The sequence below is a fragment of the Stigmatopora argus genome, chromosome 4, assembly GCF_051989625.1.
Source record: "Stigmatopora argus isolate UIUO_Sarg chromosome 4, RoL_Sarg_1.0, whole genome shotgun sequence".
NCBI classification, from domain to species: Eukaryota; Metazoa; Chordata; class Actinopteri; order Syngnathiformes; family Syngnathidae; genus Stigmatopora; species Stigmatopora argus.
This window is the reverse complement of record NC_135390.1, coordinates 10,562,339-10,588,453: the sequence shown is the minus strand read 5'-3', so window position 1 is coordinate 10,588,453 and position 26,115 is coordinate 10,562,339. Positions and strand designations below refer to the sequence as shown.

The window sequence follows — 26,115 nt, the reverse complement described above, 5'->3', positions numbered from 1 at the left end:
TTCTCATTGTTTTCTCGCATGCTGACAAGGTCACGTGTTCTATCTCTGGTCGCTTTTACCGTCCTTCGAGAGTACACGCTGGCTAGCATGTTTGTAGCCTGTGGATGAATACTTCTCAATTATGGTTCATCTTTGTAGAATTTGCCTGCGTAAAGTAAGTATACTACTAAGCGGTCCAGTTACCACTAGTACATTTTTTTTCTTAAACATTTGTTAACCTCTGGATAACTAGCAACCGGCTGCGTGCTATATACGTCGCTGAAACATTGCGAACTAAGTGGGTAAACCTTAATTTACTATGATTTGTTAATTGCTTTATTTAAAACAAAACAAAACAAGGTAAGCACTTGAATTGAATAAGATCTATTAGTCTGTAAGGATTTTGTGAAAATGAAACAAGTGCAACCATTTTTAAACACGCACTCAACCAAATGTCATTTAAACCAGGGGTGCCCATTACTTATATCGCGATCTACTAGTAGATTGCCAAGGAACTATCGGCAGATTGTCAAGGTACTATTGGTAGATCGCACGACAATAATATATTGATGCTTCCAATCTTTTGATTTCCTTAGTTAGGCTTTTATGGGTCTAATGTGAGGTATACCATTACAGTTAACTCCTTGAAAAGTAGATCTTGGAGCAAAACAGTGTGAGTAACCCTGATTAAACAAATAAGCTCCCACTTTGTTCCTAACATTAACTCTACGATTTGAGACTTTATGTTTCCAAAAAAGGCCTTATTCTTAAATGTCTACTAGTGCGCATTTCTCATCCTCCGAGGTGATACAGTACATCCAACTGTTTAATTTTAACTGCATAAAAGTGAAGAGACTGGTTTCAGCAAACTGCACCTTTCTGAATTTAACATTCATGTCACTAAAAACATCTTTCCTTCTCAGTATGGAAACTTTGTGGACAACCTCCGACTGCATGTCCGCGGCGGGGCTGGCGGCATGGGCTTGGCCCGCCTCGGAGGCCAGGGAGGAAACGGTGGAAACGTTTGGGTGGTGGCCACCAAAAAAATGACCTTGAAAGGGATCATGGAAAAATACCCTCAAAAACGCTTTGCAGCCGACGTAGGAGGCAACAGCAGGTAGGAACTTGAATTGAGGACGTCAGGTGTGTTCTGTGGGAAAATAACACATTTTCTTTGTCAACAGTGTGCGTTCCTTAAAAGGACCAAAGGGAACTGACCGAGAGATTTTGGTTCCTGTAGGAATCACAGTCACCACTGAGCATGGCAGGGTACTCGGTTCGTAAAAAGCGTCCTCCTTGTATGTTTAAATCGTTCATATTGGTGCATTGCATGTCCGGACGTAGTTGATGGTGTGGCCCTTTACCTTAAATGTTGAAAGGAGTTACACTTTTATGGCGCTTTTACACCTTCGAGGGGTATACGGTCGATTGGTCGCCGATCTTTTGGTCGCCGGTCTTTTGGTCGCCCGGAAGGTAAGTGATAATTACCATTTAAATCGTTGCTCAAATTCACTAAATACAAACTGTGAATGACTATTTAGTCATACATAATGCCCTAGTAGTTATTAGGCTAAAGAAAAGCTCCAAATTTCCCGGACTTTTATTGTTTTTTGTTGGAGAACTTGTTAAGACCCTGACGGATGTACCTTCTTAAAGGGACAACGCATGTACATACAAACTCTTATACACTCACATGTCGGCTCAGTGAAACTGCTCATGGCCATTGTTGCCTTTTATTGATGCGTAGACCGTGTTGTTTTACCTTGTTTTGTCGCCGGTCTTTTGGTCGTCGGTCTTTTGGTCGCCGGTGTTTTGGTCGCCCGTTGTCGCGGTCGGGGCGACCAAAAGACCGCACACGCCTTTGAAGCACTTAAAGCGCTTTGACACAATATTCTCGTTTGCTTACTGATGACGCAGCATCAGGAGAAATGTGGGGTTCAGTATCTTGCTCAAGGAACATGTTTTAATTGGCCTCACCGCGCGATTATGTTGTCGCCTCCTGGTAGGTAACCTGAACGAGGAGGGCGATCGTGTGCTGGTGGCAAAAGGAGGAAAAGGAGGCGTCATTTCTTCCACCTTCCTGCCCAGTAAAGGCCAGTCCAGGCAGATCAGACTGGACCTGAAAATCATCGCTGACATGGGCCTGGTGGGGTGAGGACACAACAGAACAGTCTGTATTGATGTTTCATTCATTGGCAAAGGGCTTTTAAGAATTTTTCCCTCCATTAGGTTCCCGAACGCAGGCAAGTCTTCACTGCTGACGGTATTATCGAACGCCACTCCAGAGATAGCCAGCTACCCTTGTAAGTATTTGTGCAGTAATAGCTGACTAAACACCAGTGATTAATGGCCCTTATAATTTCCAGAGCTAAATAGCCACTGTTTTTCACTGTTTTTGCAGTCACCACGCTGAGGCCCCACGTTGGTAAATTATTGTATGAGGACCACATGCAGGTAGGAGAAATTAATTGGTCATTCATGTTTCTAGTCACGTCTTGTGCTGACAAAGGTGCTTGCCGCGGTAGATCTCTGTCGCAGACCTGCCGGGCTTGATCGAAGGCGCTCACGTGAACAAAGGGATGGGACACAAGTTTCTCAAGCATGTGGAGAGAACCAAGCAGCTGCTCTTTGTGGTTCGTGCAACATCAATATACTCAAAAAGCAATTACAGTCATATCCCTTCTTACGAAATGAATTGAACTTGTTAGATTTTTTGTGAGTATAGCAGTATTTTTACTTGTCATTTCCACAATCTTCCAATAACTACTAACTAAACCCTTCAAAAGTGATTAAAGTGTCCCAATTCTGTATAAACGATGTGGGAAAACTCTCAAAAAGGACCGAAAATGATTTACTAATGTATTAAAACGAATTACAAGCATGCAAAACCATTTTTTATTTGTGCAGGAGTACAGTGCAGCCTCAGGAGAAAGTTAACGTTAGCACACAAACACATGCACGTAAACACACATCGGAAAAATTTCAAATTAGAAATTCAAAACAACTAGTAAGCATTACATAAAACTCCAGAGGAGTAACAGTCTCGCTCTTTAGTATAGAGCAGCACGCAGGATAATTTCAAAATAAAATAAGTGGTACAGGAAATGTATTTACATTTTTGGGGGATTTCGTAACTTGGATCGTGTTTTCATATATTGAAACGTCATTTGCATATGAAAAGTGTTTATTAAGTATTATTTAGAAGCATTCGCAAGTAGAGGTTCCAGTGTAGTATGGATCCAACATGATATGATTCGATTTGATTTCTCTGGTCAAAAACAAAAAACATCCATTTGACGAAACATTTTCATTCACAACATGCTTATTCTTTGTATTGCCCAGGTGGACGTTTGTGGCTTCCAGCTTGCAAGTCAAACGCCGTTTAGGTCGGCTTTTGAGGCCGTGCAGCTGCTCAACAAGGTGCCGCTCATTGACCTCTGGGTGGCGTGGTTTCTTTTCTTGGATCGATATCCTTACCTGTGTGGCATTCATGCTCTCTCTCCAGGAGCTGGAGTTGTACAAGGAAGAGCTTTTGAGCAAACCTGCTGTGTTAGTGGTCAACAAGATGGACTTGCCAGATGCGGAACACAAGCTGGAAGAACTGAGAGAGCAGCTCCTCAACCCCCAAGGTAAGTAGACTGACTCCAGAGGAACAAATCAAGATGTGAGAAACTTTGTCCGTGCCGTGCAGATTTCTGCCACACGCTGCCCGATAAAATGACACCAAAGAATCACATGACGTTCAGGCACGTGGTGCCCGTCTCCGCCGCCAGCGGGTTCGGCGTGGGCAGCTTGAAAAGTTTAATCCGGGAGTCGCTGAACGAAGAAGCCCCAGAGGCCACGGAAGCCCTGCGACAGGAAAAACTGCAGCTTCTAAGGGGGGCCACGCAATAAGCCACATCACAAACATGGACCACTTGTTTGCGATGCTAGGATAAGTATTTGTGGGCTAATTCTTTGGACATGAAATCGTTTGACAAAAATATCCTGTTTTTCAAAAATGTGTAATGCTTGTCGAAGTGTCAGTGAGATAATACTTTTTGTTTGTACATTGTTGTCATGGTGGTTGAGTTGAAAGCAATGGACGATATTTAGTATGAATGACCATGTGAAATGCAGTTGCAAAAAGCGTAAAAGTAGGCAAAGTGTGCATTTCTCAGAGCTCTGCTGATAAGTATAAATATATTTTTAACACCCCCCTCTACAAAAAAATAATAAGTACATACACAAAAAATAAATAAATAAAATTTGATGAATAAATGAATACATTTAAAAAATAATAATAAATAAATAAAATGTCCCCACGTACAGACAATTTGTGACCAGTCCGTAACACACGCTCACACAAGTGTGTGTGATATAAAGGACTCAATTTGCAACAGAAATCAGTCGTGCTACATCTGAATCAATCTCACCTTCAATAATTATTTTATGGATATAATACCTTTACTGCAGCTACAGCTGCAACACATTTTTTAAAAATGCTTCACTAATAACCTGGATGGCCCTGCGGATGAGCTGTTAGCGCGTCGGCCTCACAGTGGGGGACCTGGGTTCAAATCCAGCTCGGTCCAAATGTGTGGCGTTTGCATGTTCTCCCGAGGCATGTGTGGGTTTTCTCCAGGTGCTCGGTTTCCTCCCACATTCCATAAACATGCATGGTAGGCTGATTGGACACTCTAAATTGCCCCTAGGTATGAGTGGGGGCGTGAATGGTTGTCTGCAGTTATTTGTGATGAAAGCTTTAAATCTCATGATACTTGTATAATGACAATAAAAGCATTCAATTCAAAATTGTCTCCTTGTGCCCTGCGATTGCCCGGCCACAAATTCAGGGTGTCCCCTCCCCGCCTCTGGCCCGAAATCAGCTGGGATAGGCTCCAGCACCCCCCACGACCCTAGTGAGGATAAAGCGGTTCAGAAAATGAGATAAGACAATGAAGCATTCTTTGTGTTTCAAATGTTAAACTTTTAATGGAGTCATATGGCCTGGAATAAAGGTGAGTTGATGTAAAATACTAAGTAAAAATGTTACTCAATATTTGGTAAAATTAGTGGACTGACACGCTGTTTTATAGCATCAGACCACAAAATCACGACTATTCTACGTCATCTTCAAAACATGGACGTTTAGTTGGGAGCCCAGACCACCTCGTGAAGTGCGGTAAGCAAGCCACCATCTTTTCCACATTCAATATGGCGGGACAGTATGGGCGTGGTTATGCCTATTGGTGACGTATCTGCGTAAATCAAGCGCATGCGCAGTGTCTCGCCCCTATGAACAGCCATTCGAGGCTGACGGACGACGACCACGCCAACGACGTAAGTCGTTGAGCAATTTACTGGCCTAAGTGCATTGTTATCTCGCTACTGGGAGATTTTTTAGGACTCAATTGAGCCAAAAACGCCAACAAATGTGTTAGTTTAATGCCAGGTTGAACATACCGTCGATAATTTAAGTTTGGGCTCCTTTTCCTCACCGGCGGTGTGCCCTATGTGACTAGCTAACTAGCATTAGCGTCAGGTCGACGCTTCCCATTTGACTTAAAATGCATGTTGTCCGTTTTCTCTCCATTATTGAGTCGTGTAGAAAGACTTTCAATTTAATCAAACAAAGCCGAGACATCAATGAACAGTTTTCTGGGTAAAGGCTCACTCCAAAATGACATTTAGAGGCACGACTTAGGTGTGTGGTATGTAATGATAGTTTTCACAGCGAGTGTTAAACACCCGTTTCCAATTTGTAATTGTTATGTTTTCACACACAATCATTTAAACAAAAATTGTCAAGCCAACTTTCTCCTAGTTGACGTCAGTCTGTATATTTAACAACTTGCCTGGAAAAGGGAAAATAGCACGGAACACTTGCTAACTTATTTTCATTCATTTAATCTTGCTTGTTTATTAAATTTCTTGTAAGATTTCTCTTTCCTGTAATAATTGTTTGGCAACTGCCAAATAGCTTTTTTTCCTGCATGCCCAGAACACTCACTCATGCCCTTGAAGTTACAGGAGAGCAGACTGGGCCAGATCAAGGTAAAATGAGTTCCTAATGCACTCTATGATGAAAACGATCTCTTTTTTTGTGTCTATGTGTAATAGGCATGGCCGAGGCGTGGCTGACGTCAGAGTTCAAAAGACCGCCGCCATTTTTCAAAATGGCGGATGAGCCGGAGGCTGGGCGCGTTGGACTGCTGAGCTGCTCAGAATTGACCATTTCCCGAAGAAAGACCCGACAAACTTCTTCCAGGACAATGCAGCGCGTTCGGTACTTTGTCTTTTGGGGATTTCGTAGCCCCAGTTCTCATTTCAAGAGTGCTTTTTGACGGGAACGTGCTTCATTGGCGTGATGTAGCCCCGACGTGGATGCAAACACAAATGTTTGCTAGCAAGTTGGCTACATTGCATCACCTATTGCTCTTAATGTTTAAAAAGAAACCCTTCCATTGTGTGTTTCAGTCCCTCAACGAGGACAGACTGATGGGAAACATCAAGAATGTGGCCATAACGGCCAAAAAGGAGCAGTTTGTCGGCAAAGTGAGTCTTTTTTTAATAGCTTCTAATTCCTCTACCCGTGTTATTGGATTGGATAACTTGATTCATCCCGTATTCGGGAAATTTTGTTGTCACAGTAATGTTTAGATATCAGCGACCAGTGTTCACGGCTTTCCTAAATTAGCTTGTTTAGCATCATGATACACTCCAATTTTGAATGAAGACACTTTAACTGGGTTGGCGTTGATTTTTTTAATAGCAAGATCCTGTGTGGGTAACTCACACTCACACTAGTGCCATCAAGTGGAGGTGTAAGGACTAAACAGTACACTTCTAGAATACCTTTGCCCTTCCTTTCCTAAAGGAAGACTTCAGGGCTTGGACCTTTTGATTTTTAATTGTGGTTTTGACAAAACCTAAGCGAGACATTCATTCAACCGTAGCGCAGGGGTCATTTTTGACTCGTTTAAACAACCATTTTTCCTCCGTCTAAGAGCTTTGTGAGACGTATTTTATTTTTTTGATTGAATGGGAGTCATTTGTGCATCAAAATGGTTAAATAAGCAATGACATAATCATGCTGTGGTGTTTTGCAGAGGTTTAAAGCCACGGAGATGGTGGAAGCTGTCCAAATTTACAAGACCAAAGAAGTCGTGTATGACGTAAGACCTGTTTTTCAGATTATTTGATTTATTATTTTCATGTCGTGTACTAAAAATACTCTCTTTTGCTTCTCTTCAAGGTCCACCCAAGTTTACCAAATCAACGCTAAAGAAAGGTGACTTTGGAGCGTGGCACAGCCTTTGACACCAACATCTTGAGGGCCCCTATCCAGTATGTTTTCCATATCTCCCACCACATCTGAAAAGAGAGATGGGTCCTTCTGATGTTGGTAAAACCTAACTTAGTAATATTTGTTTTTGGGTCAAACCTTTTGACCTAACTGACCCCCAGTCTATTTTTTTAATGTTGGACTTAGTCTATTGTGCTTTGACCCTCTTTTTTTCCTCCCCAGAATTCCATCCAGTGCCAAGAAGAGATTCATCAATGGAAACACCACCTCATCTTTAAATGCTGGAAGACCTGTGAACTTCTCAATTACCCCATTTTGTGGGAAAATAAAACCTTTAGAATATACTCATGTATTTTTCTTCATAGAACTAGCAAAGGAATGCAAGCAACATGACATTTTAATTCAAAGAAATACATTTGCACACTTGGGATCACATTGATTGGTGTAGCTGGTGTTCTCCACCTGTAGACAAAAGCAACATTTAGAATAAACACCGAAAAAAAAAAAGACCATTGAGGGTCTTGGGTCTTTTTTCTCCAAGTGTTTTAACAAAGACAAATGACACTCAAATCTCTTTTATTGAAATGTCTGATTGAAAAAAAAAAAGAGAAATCCTCCTCACCTTAGGGATTGGGACATCACCTATAAAATAAGAGGGGGTTAGTAAATTGCAACTTTAGTCAATAAAATAATGTGAGATTGTAATGTTTTGACTTGGATACATTACAATATAACCCGGAAATAAGCTGCTTCCGGTAGCCAGCGCTATCGCATTTCGATCTTAATCCATATGAAATACATATGCGTCTGACGAAATAGAGCGTGCTTTGTGTGTCTAAAATACAGAAATAGCACTCGTTACTGACACTGCGGCGTAAGAAACGATGCGCCAAATAGGCGTGAAAATACGGTATTAACCTCAGAGCAGAGTTCAGAGACGATGCATCATCTTCAAGTGGGCAACCTGGGAAGATCACCTGGTCCTCCAGGCTCTCGACATCACCATGGACCTGGTGCATGCAAAAAAATAGAGCAAAAGTTATCATATACAGAGACTGGAGATTCAACAGATGTGTTTAGGTGGTTTTTTTTGGTCATTAGTATTACCTTGGCCCAGTCTCCTCTCCCCTCAAGGGTGTGCATGGTTCTGGACACACGGGAATAGCTGCATCTTGATTGAACCAAGCTATTTGGGAAGTGCAAACAATTATTACAGGAAAGAGAAATCTTAAAGTAAATGATCAAGATAAAGAATGAAAATAAGTTAGTGAGTGCTCGGTGCTAATTTCCCCTTTCCAGACAAAGCGATTCAATATACAGACTGGTGTTAAAAACTAGGAGAAAGTCGGCTTAACCATTTTGGTATCAATGATTTTTGTTTAAAACAGAATTACAAATTGGAAAAGGGCGTTTAGCAATCACAGCGAAAACTATCATTACATTCAACACACCTTCACCTGGCAAACTGACCGTTGACATCTCGGCTTTGTTTGATAAAATGAAGTCTTCCCCCACGACTCAATAATGGAGAGAATACGGACAAAATACTTTTGAAGTCAAAGGTCGTGAGGCTAATGCTAAGCTAGCTAGTGACATGCCAAGGAGCCCATACTTCAAATGTCGACGGTGTGTTCGACCTGGCAATAAACTAACAGATTTGTTGGCGTTTTGGCTCAATTGATTCCTAAGAAAATCTCCCGGTAGGGTGTTAAAAATGCACATAGGCCAGTAAATTGCTCTAGTCTAGGGCTTACCTCGTTTGGGTGCTAGTCGTTCGACCGACGGCATGGAAATGGCTGCGCCAAAGGGCAAGATGCTGCGAAGGTGCATAATTTAAGCACCTGCATCACCAATGGGCGTAACCACGCCCATAGGAGGTGATTTGTCCTCCCGACTCAATGACCATGTTTGGAAGATGACGTAATATAGTCGCCATTTTTGTAGTCTTGATGCTGTAAAAGAGTGTGTTCGTTTTTTTTTTTATATATAAAAAGCCTTACTTTGCATGGTCATTTTAAAATATAAAAAGCCTTACTATACATGGTCATTTTTTAAAGAAAAAAGCCTTACTATACATGGTCATTTTTTACAAATTAAAAAGCCTTACTATACATGGTCATTTTTTACAAATTAAAAAGCCTTACTATATACTATGTCGTTTTTTTAAAGAAAAAAAGCCTTACTATATACACTTTGTCGTTTTTTAGGAAAAAAACCTTACTATACTATGTCGTTTTTTAGGAAAAAAATTGAGAATTGCAAAGAGAGGAATTGAACTCATTCCTGATTTGAACTTGAGTCCACCTGAAGTTCTGACCCATTGTCTTTGCCACTGGACCACAGTGACTTCTGAAATGATGTGAATGGAAGTTATATCTATCCTTTTCATTACCTCAATAAACAATTTGAGAATTGCAAAGAGTGGAATTGAACTCATTCCTGATTTGAACTTGAGTCCACCTGAAGTTCTGACCCATTGTCTTTGCCACTGGACCACAGTGACTTCTGAAAGTTTCAGTTTCTAATACATAAATCTCTCTCTCTCTCTCTCTACAGTAGTGTACATATTCTCTCCATTTTATTAAATGTCTTTTTTTTTTCAGTACAAACCAATGCGTGTTACTTATACAAGCCTTAAACATACAAATGCACTTATATAAACCTTCAATATACTTATATCAGCCTTAAACATAAATTATAATACAAAATATAGCACTGAATCAACTTACAAACAAATTCAACTTATGAACAATCGCTCGGAACCAACTGCGTTCGCAAGTAGGGGAGCGTCTGTATTCATCCATCACCTCCAATGATGGCACTTGTTTGGGTGCGAGTTAACCACACAGGTGTCTTGCTATTAAAAATCAACACCAAACCAGTTAGTGTTTTCATTCCAAATTTAAATGTATCATACTAAAAAAAGCTAACTGAGCAAAGCCTTGAATACCGAACGCTGTTATTTAATGATTAAACGGGCAGAGAAAATAGAAACTAGTATTTAAAAAAAGGACTCACTTTGCTGACAAACAGCTCGTTATGGCGTCGACAAGCTGCTCCTTTTTTGGCTGTTTTGGCCACATTCTTGATGTTTCCCAGCAATCCGTGCTCGTTGAGGAACTGAAACACATGGAATGATATCTTGTTAAACATAAAGAGCTAGAGGTAAAGCAATGTAGCCAATTTGTTAGCAAACATTTTTCGGTCTCCATCCACGTGGGGCTACAGCACGAGATCGAAGAATGCTCCCATCAAAAAGCACTCGTAAAACCCCCAAATGACAACGTACCGAATGCGCTGCATTGTCCCGTAAGAGCTTTATCAGCTCTTTCTTCGGTAAATCGTCACGTCTGAGCGGCTCTTCAGTCGACTGCCGTGCTGACTGCCGGCTCATTCGCCATTTTGAAAAATGGCGGTCATCTGAACTCTGACCTAGGACACGCCTATTAAAGGTATACACGAAAAAATATATTGTTTTCACGATAACGTGTTTTATGCTGCAGGGCCTGCAGAATTGATTATGAAGGACTCCAAGTAGATTTCTGACCCTGGCAACAAATAATGGCTGAAATGTGATTGGTTAAATGCTTAAATATGAAAAGACACATCTGGAAGCAGTGCAACCAGGGGAAAAGCAATGAAAGGAATCTGACAGACAATTTGGAATTATTTACTAAGTATTCATGGCCAAGCAGAGAAGGCCTTGCAGGCCCTGGCGGTCCACCACGGATACAAACATTTGATGACATCTCAACTCTCTTACAGTCTCAGTAAAAACAAGTGACAAATGTATTTACATGCAGTTGTTGGCTGGCTTGTCCATGTTTGATCAATTTTTGAACGAAATTGAAGCAACTCATTTTTTACTAGCACCACTGATTTTTTTTGTTATGGAACATATAAACAAGTTGTCGTGTTGGAAATTGATGTGCGAGTACTCAGACCAATTGTTTATTTGCTCTAATTGGGCAAGGAGTGGATATCCTAAATGAGTACACGAGTACACTAAAAGCATGGCGACAAGGGACAGAAGGCTTTTAAGCGGGCTTCAATCATTGGTTCTCAAACTCGAGTCCTCGGAGGTTTGCAAAAATAGTTGATGATATTTTACTTTGATTGGACTTAATTCCCATAATTCTCCATCAGCTTTATGAGGAGGACTCCAAAGGTTTGAGAACATCTGATCGAAATATTTCCCCTCCTGATAGACCGAACGTCTTTCTACATTCTGTTGTGAACGAACTCGGCAAATAAAAAAAAGTGCAATTTGATTTTCATATGTACACAAAATACAGCAAAAAAGTGGGAAAGGGTGTGTTCATTTTCCACTTTTAGGAGTGGAAAATGTGGTGTGGTTAGTTATAATGGAACAAGAGAGGTTATGAAACGGTGCCCCTTGCATGCGTCGTGTCCAAAGGGTCCTTAGGAGCTGCTTCATGCATTCAGTCTTGGTACCCACAAATGGTCCGCTTGATCCAATGCAGTATGGACATGTGGTTGGAAAAGAAGGGCTCAAGGTTGGTTGGTTTGTTTGTTGTGTAGTGTGTGTGTGTGTGTGTGTGTGTGTGTGTGTGTGTGTGTGTGTGTGTGTGTGTGTGTTTTGTTGAGGGGGATGGGTAGTTCTGAGCTTCCATTGTGCGCCGCCCGTGCTTCGCCTTGAATGACGAGATGTTTGTCGCTTATCTCGCTCGGCATACGGATGAATTTTGCTTCACTGTTGTGCGCAGGACTGTTTTCATCCCAGTGGTATTTTTCGAGCTCTTATATTGATGTCTCCCACAGCTGCGAAAAAAGACACAAAAAAATGACATGGTCAGCGCCCATTTCCTATTCAATGACGTTTCCTCTTTAGCCGCAAATTAAAAAAACCTTTGGGAAATTGTTTGCCAAACCCTGACTTGGAGCAATAAATATACAAAACAGTGTTGATGATTTCGACAAGGTTTATCAAACATTCATTTTCTCAATCGTTTTATCCTCAATAGGGTCGCGGGGGGTGCTGGAGCACATCCCAGCTGACTTTGGACCAGAGGCGGGGGACACCCTGAATCGGTGGCCAGCCAATCGCAGGGCACGAGAAGACGGACAACCATTCAAGCTCACACTCATACCTAGGGGCAATTTAGAGTGTCCAATCAGCCTACCAGGGAAGCACGGCTGCTTGAGTGGTTAGCGCGTCAGCCTCATAGCCCTGAGGTCCTGGGTTCGAATCCAGGTCGGTCCACATGTGTGGAGTTTGCATGTTCTCCCGGGCCTGCATGGGTTTTCTCTGGGTATAAATTGCCCCTAGGTATGAGTGTGAGTGTGAATGGTTGTCCATCTCCTTGTGCCCTGCGATCGGCTGGCCACCGATTCATGGTGACCCCCGCCTCTGGCCCGAAGTCAGCTAGGATAGACTCCAGCACCCCCTGCAACCCTAGTGAGGATAAAGCGGTTCAGAAAATGAATGAGTGAACCTACCATGCATGTTTTTGGAATGTGGGAGGAAACTGGAGTACCCGGAGAAAACCCACACAGGCTCAGGGAGAACATGCAAACTCCACACAGGTGGACCAACCTGGATTCGAACCCAGGACCCCAGAGCTGTGATGCCAAGACACTAACCACTCATCCGCTGGGCCGCCGGGTTTATCAAACATTTGAATGAAAACTATTTATTGTCCCAACATCTGTTTTACATTTTGATGGGATTAAGTTTGGATTGCAATCCAGATCAATTTATTGTAATGCCCATAATAGAAAGATGAACTGACCCTGGCGCTCTGCCTGTTTGCTTTCCTCTGGTCATCGGGCAAGGGGGGCATGGGATAAGGGTATCTCCTGCTGGATGCAATCGATCCTGTCGAAGAAGTGGGGGACTTGGCGGGAGAAAGCGTCCTGTGGAGAAACCAGTTGAAAACAACAATTTATGTAGAGAAAAAAAATCATAACGTAGCATTAGGAGTAAACGTGTCAGAGGTTGCGCCTCGGCGCAAAAGCACGCATTCGCTAAATCATAATCGTCAGCTCGTAAGGGCAACCTTAGTTGAGAGCACGGCAGTTCCCAGCAGTGCAGCTGCGCTCGTGTTCCCTCACATCTTGCTTTTTTGGTTTGGTTCCAATGAACTTGAGAACAGAGCAATGCTGGGTAAACAGCAAGAGAAGCCTCAGACGAAAGACACGCTAATAAACCAAGGAGCCGCCATGAACCTGAGCCCGACAATGTGGAGGAGAGAGGGGAGGGGCAAGAAAATCTAAATTGAAATTCTCCCAAGAGGTCATGGAACATTATTATGTATACAGGATTAAGCAATTATCTATTTTTCCATTATTCTATTTGAACAAAGTATCTCAGTTATATACTTGTCAACAGATCTATCATTGGGTGTTAGTCTAAAAAAAAATTGTGTGTGCTGCACAGCTTTGAGGTCCTGGGTTCAAATCCAGGTCGGTCCACCTGTGTGGAATTTGCATGTTCTCCCCAGGCCTTCGTGGGTTTCCTCCGGGTACTCCGGTTTTCTCCCACATTCCAAAAACATACATGGTAGGCTGATTGGACACTCTACATTGCCCCTAGGTATGGGTGTGAGTGTGCATGGTTATCCATCTCCTTGTGCCCTGCGATTGGCTGGCCACCAATTCAAGGAGTCCCCCTTCTCTGGCCCAGGGTCAGCTGGGATAGGCTCCAGCACCCCTAATGGGGATGAAGCAGTTCACAAAATGAGATGAGATGAGAGAGATACTTTCCAAACCGCTTAACCCGTGGAGGGTGCTGGAGCTTATCCCAGCAAACGATGGGCACGAGGCATGGGACACACTGAATTGATAGCCAGCCAATCGCAGGAGACAAAAGAGAACCCCAAAACTGTGAGGCCGACGCGCTAACTCCTTGTCCACCGGGCTTCCCTTTTTTAAATTGAAAAAAAAAGTGAATTAACGGAATATTTAAAATAATCTCTGTTAGAGAGCAGGCAAGATTGCGATCAAGTCCATACCGAACAGAATGAAGCAAGTAATAGCCAATATTTTGTAAAAGTAGACAAAATAGCCATTGTCAAACAGTACATTTTCAGCCAATCAAATGCAAGTATTTTAGTCCTGTAGTATGTACGTATCCATCATAGAAACAACATTCATTGGCTCCTGGAAATGGAATGCACTTCAACACGTCCCACACGGAGAATGAAGAAAGATAAATCGAGCGGTTCAAACAGAAAATTTAAAGAGTGTGTGTCTATAGCCTTGGGGGAAATCACATGATGTTTTCTAATTAGCTCAGACATCACCAGATGAATAATTATATTGAATATAACCACGGAAACAGGCAATAAGTAGATGGAAACCCCCCTGAGCCCCCCCTCCCTCCACCATCTCTCCTCTGTTGTTATGGTAACAACATGATAACGGGCAAAGTGTTCAGAGTGGCAACCTGCGGTCAAATGGGGGGGCAGAGTGGTCACACAATTGGCTGAGACACACAAACACACATTTGACGACACAATGATTAACATGCAGAAGTAAGAGATCATGTCGGAGGCTTAATAGAAAACAGACAGCAACATTCTTTTTGGGACACAAACATTGTGGATGAACAGGAAAAATAACAGGAGCCAGACAAAAACAACATGAAAAATCCCGTACTGAGAGTATTTTTGTTTGTTTCTGTTTTTGTCGATTACATTATTCCATCATTTTTGCCACAAATCAAAAGCAAAGAATGTAGGTAACTAAGAAGACGAGGGATTCAAGACAAGCAGGACAGTCTGAGATGATACCTAAGATAAGGTCCTTGCGTGTTTTCGTTCACATCTTCTACCCATTTAGTTACATCATAATAGTCAGTTTTGTCGTGAGGGGTTAAATACCTGTGAGAGGGGGAAGGGATGATAGACACAAACAAGGAATGAAAGGATAGAATAGGATCAAGTGATGGAAGAGGAAGAAAGACATTTTAGAAGCGCAGAGACATCCGGAACAGACAGCACGATGCGACTGGACAGCGGATGACATCCGTGGAACAAAAACATTGCAAAAGGCACATTCCAAATCTGCTCTACAAGAAAGGCAGCTGCCCACTACCATGGGTGGTCTTCACGTTGCTTTTGCAAGCAGACGGTAAACCGCAAATCCAGAGACGATATGCTTGAAGATTTGTTTTGTTTTTCGCCCCCGTTTTTGTACTTTTTGCACTGTTCCTTGGCTGACCAGTGAAAGAAAAGTCACGATCATTTTGAGCGGTTAACATCGTTCAAAAGTGAGCCTCGTGGCATTTATTGGATTGTGCAAGTATCGAAAGCACATCATTTTTTCAGCCCTCCGAATGAAAAATTAAAAGCCTAATATGCACTCACCGGCCACTTTATTAGATAAACATTGCTCGTCCCGGGTTGAACCTCTCCAAACTGCTTATACAGTAATCCCTCGAATATCGCGGATATCGCTCCCATTCAAGGACTTAGACTAAAACTCCCATTAACCTGTTTTTTTTAATTCACATCAAGCGGAGAGGAACTATTTTCACTGTGAGTACAGTATTTACATTTGTATACAGTAATGCCTCGACATACGAGCAATTTGAGATATGAGTAGAATTTTAGGCAAATATAAATTTTGAGATTCGAGACACATTTTGATATACAAGCAGACCGCGGATGCAAGAGGCTGCTCATAATAACATCATGGGCACTGTCTTTCTGGTCGCAACTCCCCGGGTAATGTCTCTACGAGCACTGGGCGGAGCGTTGCATTTTTTCAGTGTTTTTTTCCCATTAGTCAGTGCGAATGGCGGATTGTATATACTACTTCTAGTTGGCAAGTGGTCGTGCGTTATCCTATTTTGAGGACATTTGTGTGCATCATTTTGGGAATATTTTGAAGGGAAGACAAAAGCAAACAACCCTCGAAAGGTTGCATCTGAAAGTCAGGGTGGAGGCGGGGCAAATAGAGCCAACCCGGGAGAAGAAAGGTATCAAAATTTAAAACAAAATTAGAATTAAGTTTAGTGTAAGGTTAGATTAAACTTATTTTTGAGTGTGTCTGTATCGTAATCCAAATTCATTTAAATTTGTTTATATTATGTTACGAGCGCGTTGCCGTACAAAATGTTTTTCCAATCCAATATCCTGTTTTGGGTGTTTTTTCAGAGGGTTGGAACGAATCCATTTGTTTTTAGTTCATTTCTATGGGAAACGTTCATTTGAGTTACGAGCAAATCGACATACGAGCTCAGTCCCGGAACGAATTAAGCTCGTACCTCGAGGTACCACTGTACAATAATAGTCGCACTATATCTATATTGAGCTCACCACGGCAGGTCATTTCGAACTTACTCAGTGGAGTTGGAGCGAGCGCGAAACTTCTTCCCTTTCACTTTCTTCCGATGACCGCTCATGTTTCCTGGCGAGAGACAAAGGCAACATTCAGAAAGTCTACGTAGAGGGGAACTTCTGGGGACGGGGTTAGGGGGGTACACCTTGCCAAGAGTTGCTCCGTGGTCGCCCGTTCTCGCAGATGTCCGAAATGTGTTTGGCATCTGGGATTCTCTCGCTCCAAGAGTGGGACAAACCGTTAGATCTATACAAGCACATACATGTCATTGGAGAGAAAAAAATCCACAAGACATTGACTGTCTATCTATTTCAAGAACATCGTATGCTGCCTAGACTGTAGTCAAAAAGGGTCGGACATTTAGTAAGCATAAGACACATAGAGAGAGACTGACCTGCATCCCACGGAAGGCGCCAATGTTAGCGTTTACGCACATACTGAGACAAAATAGTGAATGAATGAATGACGGATGGCGAGATGGCACACCTGAAGCCAAAAAGTGAGATGTTCTGCGTAATGGATGGGATGGAAGGAGTGAAGGACAGGGCACAAATCTGAAGGTGCGACAGACACGCTGACCTCTTCTTGGAGCTGCAGCCCGAGTTGGTGCTCACGCCGGGTGGCATGTCGCTGTAGAAGGAGTCGGCGTCGCTTGGCTTGGTCACGTAGTCGCCTGGCGGCATTTGTCTGTGCATACAAGGCCATGTCTGGTTTATATTATCCGCGATATTTGAGGGATTACTGTATTCCATTGTCAACTAATAAAAGTACCCAGCAAAACACAGTTTTTTTGTTTGACCCAATCCTCCTGAGGGCTAAATTTACTCTCAAATAAGACAGTTAAAATGAAATGGACAGTTTTTTTTCATTGCTGTCCCTATATGGAACATTAGAAATAATATTTATTATTTATGTTACCATGACATTTTCTAGGTAGAAGAAAATTGTGAATCACACAAATCAAATAGGATCAGGATTTTAGATTATCAGATAGTTGCTCAAAAAAATGGCTAAAATAATTATATGTCCTCACTTCTATATATTTTTTAAATACCTTGAGTGAAAGCCTCACTCTACATTATGCAACGATCAGAATAAGTCAATTATGCTTTTTAAAAATTTTCTGGTTTACATTTTTCTTTCAGTTTTTATCTTCTTGATCAGAAGTAGCCACTAGCTAAACAATGATTTGATATTCCTAAGGAAAATAACATTAGTTTGCCTTTGCAGCCTTGTCATTGAGATTGTTTGTCAACCCCTAATAAATCCTGTCATAAAAATTGCCATTGATCTGTTAGCTGAGCCTATCAAGTCTTTGTTATTATTATTATTACTATGACCAATGTGTTGCAGAAAATGAGAAATGTGATTTTTTCCCAATGTCCTCCAATTGGATCTTGTATATATATATATATATATATATATATATATATATATATATATATATATATATATATATATATATATATATATATATATATATATATATATATATATATATAATCAAATTACAAAGAGCTGTATGTATAGCACTGTCATGAATATCAGAATTGTCAACCGTTGAGTGAACAAACCGGCAGAATCTTCGGTGAACCTCGGACTCCACGTAACGTCTCCGCTTGTAGCTCCTGTTAAAAGGAAGATCGATAATGAAGAATGCTGCCCAATTTAGTTCATCATATTCATTACGTTCATACACAAAGTCGTATATTGTTCTAACATGTAAAACAAAAAAATGTTAAATCACCTCTCTGTTTTTAAAAAAACTACTCATGATTCTATTATTAAAGCTTTTTTTTATTTTAGTGTGCAGTCTTGGGTTGAAAAGTTACTCACTTGTAGCACCAGGCCGTCACAGCCAGAATGAGGGCGAGGAAGAGGATGGAGCCGACGATAGCGCTGATGACGATGTTGGTACTGGTAATGCCTGACGGACAGGAAATAAACACTTTTGTTCATTGTCTTTACTGCTTTAAACCATTAAGAGGGGACTCAAAACCATATAACACTTGGCAAGGAGAGTGTCAGCGGAGAAAGAGAGGAAAACGTGGGTTCTACCCCCTGCTATGTTTTAGCTCTTTCTATAGGAATCGACGTGATTTCCATTCGGGGTTAACATGGACAATTGAACATTCATTCACTCAAGCTGGAGCCGGGATGGTAAAAAGGGGAAGAATCAGGAAAAGAAAAGTCATTTACAAGAAGAAAAAAAAGGAACTCAACTCTAACCTCATCACTCCATCAAAGACATCAACCTGCCAACAAAGTGTGTGTAAAAGAAAAAAAACAACAACAAAAAAGAAAGTATGAATGGTGATGAACTATTAACACAAGCAAATAACACAGCAACATATTAGGAGTGAGGTGTTTTGTTGGATGAAAGAAATAAAATGTGGCTAATAGGAAGAGAGTAGAGACTCCATTACAACATAAAGTGTTCAGTCCTACCTGAAACAGATGCAGTGGGTCCCACAATCAGATAGCTGAGAGGTGAAGTGGAGTTACAGTCGTCTCCGGCCCAGCCCAAGTAACACACGCACTTCAGCTCACTACTGCACACCTGCACCCACATGAAACCACGCTGGAATTCACAAAAATCTGTCAAATCACTCTATAATTCACCCCCCAAAAATTCTCTGGGTTCATTTGTAGATCAGGGGTACGGAACCCATGGCTCGTGAGCCATATGTGGCTCTTTTGATGGGTGCATATGACTATGAGTGTGAGGGTGAATGTTGTCTGTCTCCTCGTGCCCTGCAATTGGCTGGCCACAAATTCAGGGTGTCCCCCGCCCAAAGTCAGCTGGGATAGGCTCCAGCACCCCCACAACCCTTGAGACGATAAGCGGTACAGAAATTGAATGAATAATAATCATAATAATAATATATAAATAATAAAATAATAATAAAAACATATAAATAATGAAATAATAATAATATTAAAAATATATAAATAATGAAATAGTAATAATATTAATAATATATAATGAAATAATAATAATAATAATAATATAAATAATGAAATAATAATAATATTAATAATATATAAATAATGAAATAATAAAAATCATAATGTTGGTGGAGAGAGAAAAAAACATATACTAATAAGTCGCACTTGAGTATTAGTCTCTGGCCCAGCCATACTTTGAAAAAAAAAACGTGACTTATAGTCCGGAATATACGGTAGTCTTTGAATTGATTAAAATATAGTAATATGAAAATTCAACAAGCTTTTATTGTCTCTGTTCACGGCGCTGAAACGTGATCATTAGTATTGATCATGGATTTTTGTGTGAATGAGCTGTACCCCGTGTCCCGAGCAGATGACTTTGTCGGTGGTTCCAGGGCAAGTGCTGAAGTTGAACTGCTGGACGGGAATACATTTGCGGTTGAAACAGATGCGGTCAGTCCCGCAGGCCGTGCCGTCCTCCACGTAGCCCAGATCGGTGTCGCCGTCAATCAGCACGTGACCACCACTAACAGACACCAACTCAGTCATGTTGACAGTTGGACACATTTTGGCGATCTGGTGTTTTGTGAGCAAGGACTGCATACCTGCAGTCCAACGAGGCGCTGTGTCTCGCCACGGAGAAGGAGGTCAGGCCCGTCGGCAGGTCTCCCAGTCGCGGGGTAGGGGAGATATTGGAGCACAGTAGGTATCCGCAATGAACGTCTCTGAAAAAACACAAAGTGTCAGTAGAGATGCGTGGGTCGGAGTCTCACGTGTATTCCAAAAGCGGAAACTTACTGCTTGTTACACTGGATCCACGTGTCTTTGTCCTTCCCACAGTTGCCCTTCTCAGTGCCCTCAATGTTGAGTTTCTCATAGCAGTACTTGTCAGCCGCCGTCGCTTCTGAACGGTAAGGTAGGTTGCTTGTCACAATTTTTACTCGTTACGTTGATTACATTAGAACAGGTGTCAAAGTGGCGGCCCAGGGGCCAAATCTGGCCCGCCGCATCATTTTGTGTGGCCCGGGAAAGTAAATCATGAGTGGCGACTTTCTGTTTTAGGATCAAATTAAAATGAAGAGTATAGATGTATATTAAATTTCCTGATTTTCCCCCTTTTAAATCAATAATTGTAATTTTATAATCAATTTTTTCTGGGTTTTTAGTTCAAAATCATTTTGTAAAATCTAAAAATATATTTAAAAAAGCTAAAATAAACATTGTTTTAGATCTTTAAAAAAACTGAATATTCAGGGCTTTTAATCCAGTTCTTTTAATCAATTTTAAAAAAAATCTATATATTATATCTAAAATGGTCCGGCCCACGTGAAATCAAGTTGACGTTAAAGCGCCCCGCGAACCAACCCGAGTCTGACACCTAAGCATTAGAACGTCACCACACGCTGTTAAACAGAACACGTCATTTTTTTTCGGGTCCTTGAGTAAAAATAAGAGTTCAAACCCATCAACCTCCGAAAGGTGACAACCACCTGCGACTTGTGTTTTTGGATAAAAGCGATACCAACAGCTAGCAAGCAACTAGTGAAACGTATCATATGTAGTAGACTTTTTTAATCACTGTATTTCTGATTGTTCCAATAGTTAGATCAGAACAGCCCTCTGGTGGTCAAGTTATGGCAAGTGTGACAACCAACCCATATGAGAACCAACCTGGTTCTCCCCTATGTTAGACAAAGTCACAGATGAGAACACACGGACTGTACTGGCTTAAACAGAAATATTCAACTTACTCTCGCCCCAAATGTACTTGCACTGTTTGTCTTTGGTTTTGCATCTCCCATTGAAGCAGCGCCCCTAAAAAGGGGGGTTTACAATTCATGAGCATGACAACTAATGTGATCAAATTTCAAATTGCACGAGAAGACGTCTCACCTGATCTTTCTCGCACGTGTAACCATCCATCTTGTGCACATTTGGTGGACACTGTCAAAGCAAAATATACTGACACAACTTTCCCGTCACAAGATTGGCAGAGAGAAAAAGCTTGCGCTTACCTGGCTGGAGTTTCCTGTGCAGTTTTCAGGTATGTCGCAGTCATTCACCGCATCCCGACACACCACCCCTGTGAATTCCATCTTCGGGAAGCGTTGGGATGACATTATGATGTCAAATCGGCACATTCAAAATATAGGGTTTGGAGTGACTTGTTTCCCACCTGGCAGTTGTCGCAGCAGAGCCCATCGCTACATTTGGAGCCTTGAGTCAGAGTGCACTTTTTACAGCAGTTTTCTCCCTCCCGTGTGCACTCCTGTCAAAGAGAGCAGCTTTTTTTGAATACCGGCTCCTCCAAATGCGTGCATACGATGCCATATTTTGAAAATGTCATCATCAGATAACGCTGTGGAAAAACTGTCTCATCTGATATAATTAGACCATCACATAAACTCTTTAGTGTCTCATCAACAGCAGCTCACCAAGGGGCTGCCACAGTCGCACTCCTCCCCTGTCTCCACGAAGCCGTTACCGCATTGAGGAGGGTCCAGCAGCTGAAGGATAAACGGAATTTGTAAAATGCCACTTCCATATGAGATTTTGGCTTACTTCTAAAAGGATGACTAACATTCATTCGTTGATATTGGGAATCTAAGGAGGGAAAGAAGAACTGTACTGAGGATTAGACATACTTTTTGAGGCTTGTTGAAGAGGCAGGTTCCGCCACCACTTCTTAGGAAGTTGTGGTATTCCTCCACATTGCAGTCGGTGAACCTCTTGGGTAGGTGGAAGCTGTTCAGCACAACCACAGCGTAAAGGGGGCCGTACTATGAATGTTATCACTTGACAAGTTAGGAGATGCTTTCTATGACTCCGATCTTAACATTCTAATAGAACTAGGAATAGAATAAAATAGAATAGAATAGAATACAATAGAATAGAAATAGGAACATATTTAGTGGCATTTTGTACTATACTCAAGTGATTCTACAGTCCAAAAAAATGAATCTTATGTTTACATCAGACTGTCATTTTAACGTTTAATGCATACCCCCATCCATGTTAAGTGTTGTTTTTTTTTTTTAACCAATATTCTGAAGAATGTAAGCGTATACCACATAAACCTCTCTAGTACTTTAAGCTATAAAGACTATCTAGTGGCATTTTGTACTATACTCAAGTGATTCTATAGTCCGAAAAAATGATTCTTGTGGATGCATCAAACTGTCATTTTAACGTTTAATGTATACCCCATCCATGTTATGTGTTGTTGTTGTTTTTAACCAATATTCTGAAGAATGTAAGCGTGTACCACCAAAACCTCTCTAGTACTTTAAGGTATTAAGATTATCTAGTGGCATTTTGTAATACATACTCAAGTGATTCTATAGTCCGAAAAATGAATCTTATGGATGCATCAGACTGTCATTTTAACATTTAATGTATACCCCATCCATGTTATGTTTTTTACCAATATTCTGAAGAATGTACCACCAAAACCTCTGTAGTACTTTAAGATATTAAGACCATCTAGTGGCATTTTGTACGATACTCAAGTGATTCTATAGTCCGAAAAAATGAATATACCCAATCCAAGTTATGTGTTGTTGTTGTTGTTGTTTACCAATATTTTGAAGAATGTAAGTGTGTACCACCAAAACTTCTCTAGTACTTTAAGATATTAATACTAAAAAACACCAAGAGACAGAGTGTTCGGTTATTGATATCAATATGCAGGCACACTATTAAATTATTCAGCTTTGCTTCCTCTGATTGCGGTACAGATTTGAGCATGTTTTAACCCAAGTGAGGGTTGATATGAAAGATGACATAAGGAAAAAAAATCACACATTTGCACACGCTGCAGATAAACCTGTGAAAATAAACCAGTGAGCAAAGTTATGTTCTTTGGACATGCAGGCGCTGCGAGGTAGAAAGAAGCTGGCGTCAATGGACATGACTGAGGTCACTCCTTGAATACATTGAAGTGTCTGAAATACCACTGAGTCAATTTTGACCGAGAGCAGATGACAGAGTGCTCTGTCACATGACCTCTTTGCATGATAAACTATCCGGCGGGCGTCCTAGAATGTGTCTATTAAGGAAACCCAATCAACAGGGATGTGGACAAGTTTATGGTGAGACTGACATTGCAGACAGTATCAATCGACTGCGCATGGGCGAGACGAGCGATGGAAAATGATGAAAAGAGCAATGTGATGCTACCTTGGAAAGTACTGGAGTTCCGCAAATAGTGGCTAAACTGCAGGTGGTTAGGAACAGATTTGGGGAATGTCAAAGAATAATAATACCCGGTGGTGCCTTCAAATGATTGATGCGATTAAGAGGATTATCAAGGTATGAGCTGTCCTTTGACATTTTGTCTTTAACTTGTGAGCAGGGAATTTAACTAAATTGAACAAACAAAAACACCATAGATGGGGTAAAGAATAGCCTCCATTACAACATCACGCAACAGTTGTTTCAACACAAATGGAGGCGCAACACAAGCAGATAATATAATATAAAAAAAAAAAAACACAGAAATATATAACTTATCTTTTATTTAACCCTTTCATTGCCATTGTCAGTGTTAGACATCAAATCCCTTTGAATTGGGATGCCTGGCAGTGATATGCATAAATGATCATATTCCTCTGCCATTGACGACGCTAGATGTCCAATCCAATATGACTGGGAGTGAAACCCTCCCAGTCATATTGGATTAGATGCTCTGGGTCTTCCATGGCAGCCAACAAATCTAAAAAAAAAACTATAGAACAGGAATTGATAAATTAATAAGTCTCCTAGCAGACTGGAACATAAACATGGACGCAAATGCTTGTTAAACAGCAACTACAATGACTTTAGTCAAGTTACTAACATCTATTTTGTCACTGAGTATCTCATGTCGGCTGTCTCAAGTTAAAAAAGATGAATGGATGGATGGAAAACCTATTTTTTTCCAAAGGGAATAAGTCTATTTTAGGGAAGCTTTTCTGTCTTGGGGGTATGGCATCTATAAAAATAAAAAGGAGCAGCCACTATTTGGGGAAGTATTGAAAATAAATTAAATCGCAACTGAGTCTCCACCAATTTAAGCCAAAGAATACACATTCGGTCAGGCCACAACATTAGGTACACCTGGCCAAGCTAATGAGATCCAGCACAAATCTCTGAAAAACTCTGTTCTTACAAATATGGTAATGATCAGTTTTGATTGACACTACTAGAGAGGTATTCATTTGACGATAGGCCCATTGTTCATTATTAGAGGGGGGTTTGTAACTACTGCTACCGTTTCTGTAACAGTGCGCATTCCAAAATAAGCCTGATGTTGAATGAATACTTTCCTTCAGTTTCCTCAAAACCCAGCTCTGCCATATTTTAAAAGTAGAATATTTATACTCCATCTCATAGAGAATCAGGCATCTCTAATGATGTGTCCACTTAGTATAGTATAGAATTACAGATGAAAGATACTGTTCAATAAGATGCTGAATACAGAGTGCGTATCCAAACGGCACATCCGACTGTATTCCTTCACATCATTTGAACAAACAGAGTGTCATTTTTTGTTGGGTTTTGGGTAGATGGGTGTGTTTTCCTTGTGTGTCCAGTCCGCGCGATTGTTCATGAGTTTCACCTGCTGTGTTTTTTTCTGCCTATCCTTCCCTTGTGTGACCCAGGTGTTTGTGATTGTCACCAACCCCCTCTGTGTATTTGAACCCCGTGTTTTAGTACGTCGGTGGGATTATTCTGTTATGATTTCTCCGTGGCTGCGGAGCAAAGTGTAAACCAGGAGCATAAAGCAGGTAAACACGAGGGAAGTGCCGGTGCACAACTTAGGATCTTAATGAAAAAGAACCATACAAATAATAAAAATGGGGACAAAAGTACCAACTGCACAGGGGAGACGCACACTGACGAACAGGCAAACATCACTAATCGCGAAACAATACTCCCCTCAGCGACGTACAAAAACACGGGGTTTAAATACACAGACATTGGTTGATGACAATCACAAACACCTGGGTCAGACGAGGGAAGGAGTGTCAAAAGGAACACATCAGGTGAAATGCATACAATTATGCGGACAGGGCACACGAGGAAAACACGCTCATCCGTCCAAAACCCCTACAAAACGTGACACCGAAGTTTGGTTGTGATGGCTGCCAATCGTTTTGCCAAGGCCGTGATTCAGAAGACCACAAGCAATGTTCTAGCCAAGCTTCTGCTCACCTGCTGTGCCATTTGGGATTGAGAGGGAACGCAAGACACATTTAAGAGGGGGGAGTGTTCATCTTTACAAAAACGAACCACAAATAATCACTTTGGCATTCATGTTATTTTGAAGGTATATTTGCTAATATGCTATATTTGCAGGAATTGTACCATAAAACTGCAAGAGTACACATAATAGTCATGTTATGACCCCTAATATATGGTTACAGCAATGTTGATGTGCATGAATGATAGCTAACATTGTGGTATTATGGTGTTTTGGCGTGATCATTTGATGTCTTTGAGTATTTTTACTTACCCAGCATCACCCATAATGCAGCCTGACCAACGATCTTCACACTTGCACTCCCCTGTGGAAAAACAACAATGTTAAATGTGCAAATAATGTTAAATAA

General features: G+C 41.2%; 3 protein-coding genes across 14 annotated transcripts in view; 1 reads left to right on the top strand and 2 right to left on the bottom strand.

Moving 5' to 3' along the window:
• Nucleotides 1-5: 5 nt before the first annotated feature.
• gtpbp10 (GTP-binding protein 10 (putative)) lies at nt 6-7,611 on the top strand. Of its 6 annotated transcripts, XM_077598350.1 has the most exons (16): nt 6-154; nt 903-1,096; nt 1,164-1,255; nt 1,986-2,130; nt 2,209-2,282; nt 2,381-2,433; nt 2,505-2,612; nt 3,322-3,399; nt 3,485-3,608; nt 3,671-4,979; nt 5,058-5,301; nt 6,109-6,247; nt 6,439-6,516; nt 7,071-7,136; nt 7,217-7,366; nt 7,490-7,611. In XM_077598350.1, the coding sequence occupies exons 1-10, from the start codon at nt 122-124 to the stop codon at nt 3,871-3,873; spliced, it is 1,104 nt and encodes a 367-aa protein (XP_077454476.1). In that variant the 5' UTR covers nt 6-121; the 3' UTR covers nt 3,874-4,979; nt 5,058-5,301; nt 6,109-6,247; nt 6,439-6,516; nt 7,071-7,136; nt 7,217-7,366; nt 7,490-7,611. The 6 variants fall into 6 exon arrangements, with proteins under 6 accessions (XP_077454476.1, XP_077454481.1, XP_077454479.1 ...); XM_077598355.1 differs by having other exon boundaries at nt 3,671-5,301; nt 7,217-7,308; XM_077598353.1 differs by having other exon boundaries at nt 3,671-5,301; nt 7,217-7,362; nt 7,502-7,611.
• Nucleotides 7,612-7,646: 35 nt separating this feature from the next.
• Nucleotides 7,647-10,699, bottom strand: LOC144072935 (uncharacterized). 5 transcript variants are annotated; one of them, XR_013299968.1, is made up of 7 exons: nt 10,557-10,699; nt 10,286-10,387; nt 8,375-8,453; nt 8,186-8,277; nt 7,995-8,102; nt 7,890-7,909; nt 7,649-7,729 (listed from the first exon to the last, which is right to left on the bottom strand). XR_013299968.1 is itself a non-coding variant. In XM_077598362.1 (6 exons), exons 1-5 carry the CDS (start codon nt 10,568-10,570, stop codon nt 7,906-7,908), a joined length of 291 nt encoding a protein of 96 aa, XP_077454488.1. In that variant the 5' UTR covers nt 10,571-10,699; the 3' UTR covers nt 7,647-7,729; nt 7,890-7,905. The 5 variants fall into 5 exon arrangements, 4 of the variants coding, with proteins under 4 accessions (XP_077454488.1, XP_077454485.1, XP_077454486.1 ...); XM_077598362.1 differs by lacking the exon at nt 7,995-8,102 and having other exon boundaries at nt 7,647-7,729; XM_077598359.1 differs by having other exon boundaries at nt 7,652-7,729; nt 7,995-8,277.
• A 222-nt stretch (nt 10,700-10,921) lies between these two features.
• The window catches only part of adam22 (ADAM metallopeptidase domain 22), a 50,625-nt gene continuing 35,431 nt past the window's right edge, over nt 10,922-26,115 (bottom strand). For 2 of the 3 annotated variants that reach the window (XM_077598339.1, XM_077598340.1), the window contains exons 14-32: nt 26,019-26,070; nt 22,168-22,267; nt 21,958-22,029; nt 21,699-21,791; nt 21,538-21,618; nt 21,416-21,466; nt 21,274-21,337; nt 20,321-20,426; nt 20,128-20,247; nt 19,880-20,048; nt 19,022-19,133; nt 18,410-18,500; nt 18,148-18,201; nt 17,060-17,260; nt 16,719-16,819; nt 16,576-16,642; nt 15,022-15,111; nt 13,021-13,144; nt 10,922-12,049 (exon numbers count right to left, since the gene is read on the bottom strand). In XM_077598339.1, the coding sequence (XP_077454465.1) occupies nt 12,029-12,049; nt 13,021-13,144; nt 15,022-15,111; nt 16,576-16,642; nt 16,719-16,819; nt 17,060-17,260; nt 18,148-18,201; nt 18,410-18,500; nt 19,022-19,133; nt 19,880-20,048; nt 20,128-20,247; nt 20,321-20,426; nt 21,274-21,337; nt 21,416-21,466; nt 21,538-21,618; nt 21,699-21,791; nt 21,958-22,029; nt 22,168-22,267; nt 26,019-26,070 (1,769 nt within the window). In that variant the 3' untranslated portion in view covers nt 10,922-12,028. The remainder of the gene's footprint in view (nt 12,050-13,020; nt 13,145-15,021; nt 15,112-16,575; nt 16,643-16,718; nt 16,820-17,059; nt 17,261-18,147; nt 18,202-18,409; nt 18,501-19,021; nt 19,134-19,879; nt 20,049-20,127; nt 20,248-20,320; nt 20,427-21,273; nt 21,338-21,415; nt 21,467-21,537; nt 21,619-21,698; nt 21,792-21,957; nt 22,030-22,167; nt 22,268-26,018; nt 26,071-26,115) is intronic. The other variant, XM_077598342.1, reaches the window with a different exon arrangement.

Bases quoted from the DNA above. Each gene is read 5' to 3' on its own strand.
- gtpbp10 (XM_077598350.1), top strand. From the start codon at position 122: ATGGTTCATCTTTGTAGAATTTGCCTGCGTAAA. The intron at 3,400-3,484 runs GTGCCGCTCATT...CTCTCTCTCCAG, and splicing joins CCGTGCAGCTGCTCAACAAG to GAGCTGGAGTTGTACAAGGA. The intron at 3,609-3,670 runs GTAAGTAGACTG...CGTGCCGTGCAG, and splicing joins GCAGCTCCTCAACCCCCAAG to ATTTCTGCCACACGCTGCCC.
- LOC144072935 (XM_077598359.1), bottom strand. The intron at 8,278-8,374 runs GTAATACTAATG...TGCATGCACCAG, and splicing joins GGAGAGGAGACTGGGCCAAG to GTCCATGGTGATGTCGAGAG. The intron at 7,910-7,994 runs GTAATGTATCCA...CTTATTTTATAG, and splicing joins GCTTATTTCCGGGTTATATT to GTGATGTCCCAATCCCTAAG.